This window comes from Anopheles aquasalis, chromosome Y (assembly GCF_943734665.1).
Source record: "Anopheles aquasalis chromosome Y, idAnoAquaMG_Q_19, whole genome shotgun sequence".
Lineage (NCBI taxonomy): Eukaryota > Metazoa > Arthropoda > Insecta > Diptera > Culicidae > Anopheles > Anopheles aquasalis.
Window position 1 is genome coordinate 6,141,326 of NC_064879.1, and position 5,000 is coordinate 6,146,325.

The window sequence follows — 5,000 nt, forward strand, 5'->3', positions numbered from 1 at the left end:
ACCGTGACGCCCCGTGAGATGGCGTGCGCAAAATCGCGCTCACCCAGCTGTACCACTACAGAGGATGAAGTGTTGTCCTTTTCTGCCCCCTCCAACTTAGCACTGTCTGCACCGTCCACTCCGGCTCCTTGGAGACCGCCGGCCATCCGGGACACGTACTGTTTCAGTTCGTTATGCGACCGAGGTCCCGTGTATTTCTCGATTTTCTTACCATCCTCGATCCATAACAACGTGGGATATCCCTTGACTTCGAAGTCGGTGCAGATGGGCCGGAAGCGTGTGCAGTCGATCTTCGATACGCGAATGTCGCGCTCGTGCTCGAGCGACACGGCCAGCTCCTCCCAGGTCGGGGCGAGCTTGGTGCAGTGACCACACCAAGGCGCGTAGAACTTTACAAAGTGTTTGCCGGTAGAGATGTGCTTCGCGAACGTATCCTCGGTTAACTCGACTAGCGGCGACTGCGGTGTCGGCGGTGTTGGAATCTCCTCCTCATTTTCCTCCTCATTTCCTCCCTCCACGCCAATTGCAGGCTCGTCACCACCATCCGCCCCAGCATTCCTATCTTCCTCAAAATCTCTCGCCGCAGCTCTCGCCAGCTGCGCAGTGAGGAACGCGTTAAACTGATCGAGATCACGCCCTCCGCGGTACTTGATTCCCCCGCCTGATGCGCCTTCACTCACGATCGTACCCATCTTGAACAGCTTCAGTGTCGGGTAGCCGCTTACTTCCTGTTGCGTACAGAGGTCACCATCCGTTGTGCAGTCGACGCGGGCGATTTTCGCCGAGCTGACAGAGCTCACGCTGTTGCGGGCCTCCGCCAGCTGGGCCCAGATCGGTGCTAGCTTCTTACAGTAGTCACACCTGGCGATAGAGAAATATTTTCTCATTTTTATTTTTGGAATCAAAAAAGGCTCCGGGAGCCATATTAAAAATAAAATGCTCCTCCTGCGCTGTGGTCCATATGTTCGATTCGACTCCCTTTTTTTCGGCAACCATACACTTACCATGGTGCGTAGAACATAACGAACACATTTTCTGCATCGATTGTCGACTGAAAGTTTTCCTTGGTAAGCTGCACGCTCGCCGTATCCGGGTGACCGGTAGCCACATTCGTCAGCAGCAGCGTTAACACGATGCACCGAAAGACCACCACACGGGAAAGCATGGTAAACATAACTGTATTCTCCAATGTCTGACTGTTTCGTTGAACCCTCGCAAATTTGCTGGTAATCCAAAAATGGGGAAATCAGGGAAAAGGCGATCCGAGGATCTGCCGCTTATCGGTGGATGAGGTGGGATGGTTTCGCGATAAAACGCCTTCACATAACGCACACTCTCACGCATAAACACAGTGCCATCCTCACACATCCACCGTGCAGTAAAGGTTGCTCAATAGGACGTGCCACATGGAGCGTTATTTACGCGTAAACGTGCCGCGTAAACCTGGGCGGCAATCGTGATTATTAAAAAATACTGAATGTATCTTGAGGATGGAAAGTGTGCTTGGAGAGGACAATCGCGACAAAACGGAAGATCTGTGCCCGGGCGATTATTTAAGTTTTTTTCATAGGGCAAACTGCTTCAATTTTATTGACAGCTCGAACTAAATGATGGCGCAGTGAAAAAGAGAAGTAAGACAAATTTTCCTGATCGCAGAGTTAAGAGGATGCGCGGAGGTGATCATTTGCGTCACGCTGAGCATGTCTACCAGAGAAGCTGGTGCGAGTGTGCGTACAAGTGGCTTTGTTATTAAACGCGGAACAAGGATATGCGATCACAAATCGATTAAACAATGGATAGGGGAAGGATTGATGAGGCCTGGTAAAGCCCCAAGCCGAGTGCAGTATCACGTGCGACCGTCGTTGTGCCATCATTGAGAGAGAAAGAGAGAGGGAGACAGAGAGAGAGAGAGTGAGAGAGTGAGAGAGAGAGACAGAGAGAGAGAGTGATAGAGAGAGAGGGAGAGCATCGCCAAGTATCCTGCTGTCAGACCTGTGGGTTTGTAGCGTGCGGCTTCAAAAGAATGTCATTTGGTGATGCTAGTGTGTTTCGTTTGCTCGCGCTCTCTTTTTGCAGTAAAATTCCTATCGAGGCCGTTACTTTATACCGATCGTACCACCACCGCAGCCGCCGTTTGTGATCATATTTTCCAGAGTGCGGTACTAATGAAGAATGAAAGGAACGACGACACATAGTTACATGGAAGAGGATCGACCCATTTCCAAGACACCCTATACTCTGTGGACACAGTGGCAACAGGGAGCACTAACAGAGAGAGAGAGAGAGAGAGAGAGAGAGAGAGAGAGAGAGAGAGAGAGAGAGAGAGAGAGAGAGAGAGAGAGAGAGAGAGCGAGCCCTAACGTAGTGATCAGTCCCTTGGTGCTTGCTGTCGTGTACCCTATAGCCCGATGTGCACACAGCACACAGTTCTATGAACTGTAACGCAGCCAGAGTACGTTTGTTAGATAACGTGAACGGCCATACTAACTCTCTCCCTCTCTCTCTTTCTCGCTCGCTTAATCTCTGTACCGCTCATACAACAAGAGGAAGCCCTTGATACCAGTTAAAATCAACGTTTGTCAACCCTTATATGCTCATGCATACTTGCTACTACTAAGTTTAATGGGCGTGTACGTGTTGTAGTGTATGAGTGATAGTATATTAAGTGTGTGGAATCGTACGAAACCCAAATTTTGATGTATTTCGTTGCGTGTCGATTGCTAGGTGTATGTGTTTGTGTACGTATGGTTAGTGTCACACATTTGCTGCACATCGACTGTGCACCCACACTCCAGCTTTCTCTGGTTGAGTGAGGAGAGCTGATGGTAGGGCAGTGTGCTGGTCATCGTATCAGCAACCCATACTTCTTTCCTCTGGTGAACGACTCAAAGTATGCAGCAGTGCGTGTGTATCTCGTTGCTCGTCAATATCGTGTACTCCATGCTAGGCTAACTGTCCACCCACAAACTGTCGTTCAATCGTCGCTTCACTTTGGTTAGCGGGCGCCCATCAATCCGAATCTTCCAATCATTCAACCTGCCTTATGTCGATACGAGCGTATTAAATACGTCCATACATCGCCACGCTACCATGTCAATGCAATCAACAACAGAAAGCACCCACCCAATCAACGAGCAACTTTGTTTTGTGACAGACACCATGTTCTTGTTTTGGCGATTGAACAACTATCATAGAGGAAGGTTCGGATGTGCTGGATGCGGCGATTACCTTACTTTTTTGCCGATTTTTTTATCGCCAAACTCTGTCAACTAGTTTGCAGCTCTTGTGCTGCTGTTTGTCTGGTGTGCGAGTCGTTCTCTTATCGGATGAATGCTGGACGCATAAAGTAAACACTATTGGAGTCCATCGAGAGATTCCTCCCTTCGTGAACCAATAGCAACTTTTCTTAGCAATGGAGGCAGAGTGAAAGAGAAAGAGAAAGAAGAAAGAGACAGAGAGAAAAGTGTGTGTTAGAGAGAGAGAGAGAGAGGAGGAGGAGGAGGAGGAGGAGGAGGAGGAGGAGGAGGAGAGAGAGAGAACCAGGGAAATTGAAGAAACCGGGTTGGGCGAGAGAGGAGTTGGGTTGGTTTTGCTTTTCAATTTAGATTTTATTCACTTTTCTCCGGTTCTCTTCTTTTATTGAATCATTGGTTTTTTTTTTAAAAGGAATGGTCCTTTTTTGTTTTTTTGCCAAAAAAGGAATCTAAATTAATAACATATGCCATCCCACTCGCGAGCATGGTGTTGTGAGTGAGCAGCTAGTTTGAGGATGTTAAAATAGACACCATTAGCCGCCTACACATAACGGGCAATTTTGCATTGCCATGATGTACAACCGTGGATCTGGATCGGGTATGTCGGAATACCGGCATGCGTCGCCGCATTGTACTGCCGAAGTGACATTTAATGTGTAAGCGATCTTCGATCTATCGTTAGGGTCTAATTCAGTGGTCGTGCGTTTTCTTTTTTGCGCGGTTGAAATGTTATTATTATTGTTATTAATGATATTACTCTTCCTTTTACTATTATTATTGTCTGTAAAATCGTTGTAGATATTTACTTTATTTTAAATATGCTATTACGTTTAATCCACTCTTACAATGATCGACTGAAGTAGCCATGTAGCTATCAATAATTTAGCTCTGCAGCAGTTGTAAATGCATTTACAGTTACTACCGGTATAGGCATATGCATAACAACATGAAAGAACCTTCTATGTCACACTTTTTTTTTAGATAATATGCGTGTGTGGTTAGATAAGAAAAGGAGTGGTTCGACATAGAAAGTAAGGGGGGCAAGGAGGTTGGGAATTTAAAAGATAAGTTAACCCGAAGGTTTAAAAGCGAAACCATACAGCGTGTATAAACAGGCTTTATCTTGATCGACATTCTTGTTCCCTTGACGGAGAACGCTTGCAGGAGATTCGATTTAAATTCAAATGGTGTAAAGTGCGGCAACATCGCGCGTGGAGTTGCCTTGTCCACTTCGAACGGTGTGCGTGGATCGCTGTTCGCATCAACTGTGGAATGTCGATGGATAGGCCGAGCCATACGACTAGCAGCATAAGCGACTGTAAATAGTGCTTTCTAGGAAGATCTTCACTATATAATCGTGTGTAACCGCGTCCGCGCTGGTGTGTCGTAGGAGATGAGGAAATAATGAAATCGAGCGATTTTTCCATTCCGGATTAGCAAGACATTTTCACTGAAAAGTTGTTTTTGACATGAAAAACTTATAATAAGCATATGATGTGACTTCATGATGTCACTTCATAAAGCTAGGAGCAAACTATCAATCGTCAGCACTTTCTTGAGATGTGATTTCCATGGTACAATCGAGAGTGGCGCAAACAGATTACACAGAACTGAATCCAAAGTGCGCGCGCCATTCATAAGAGAGACCGAGTGGAAAGGAAGATTGTACCTTTTGTGCTTATGCGAGAGATAAAAAAAGGAAAAAAAACGAAAGAGAAAGAACAAGGCTGGAACACCGGAGTGTGA

At 46.6% G+C, this 5,000-nt stretch overlaps 2 protein-coding genes across 7 annotated transcripts in view; one reads left to right on the top strand and one right to left on the bottom strand.

The window, feature by feature from the left end:
• LOC126579535 (thioredoxin domain-containing protein 5 homolog) overlaps nucleotides 1–1,344 on the bottom strand; it is a 1,964-nt gene extending 620 nt beyond the window's left edge. Inside the window, exons 1-2 of the mRNA XM_050242914.1 lie at nucleotides 1,005–1,344; nucleotides 1–861 (exon numbers count right to left, since the gene is read on the bottom strand). The exon at nucleotides 1–861 is cut by the window's left edge and continues 620 nt beyond it. Of these exons, the coding sequence (XP_050098871.1) occupies nucleotides 1–861; nucleotides 1,005–1,174 (1,031 nt within the window). The 5' untranslated portion in view covers nucleotides 1,175–1,344. The remainder of the gene's footprint in view (nucleotides 862–1,004) is intronic.
• Nucleotides 1,345–1,660: 316 nt separating this feature from the next.
• LOC126579618 (protein kibra) overlaps nucleotides 1,661–5,000 on the top strand; it is a 10,816-nt gene continuing 7,476 nt past the window's right edge. The window contains exons 1-2 of one of the 6 annotated variants that reach the window (XM_050243089.1): nucleotides 1,748–1,994; nucleotides 2,077–2,747. The gene's annotated coding sequence lies outside the window, so the exon portion shown is untranslated. Of the gene's footprint in view, nucleotides 1,728–1,747; nucleotides 2,748–3,592; nucleotides 3,911–4,011; nucleotides 4,573–5,000 lie in introns of those variants that run through there. The other 5 variants (XM_050243093.1, XM_050243090.1, XM_050243092.1 and 2 more) reach the window with 5 other exon arrangements.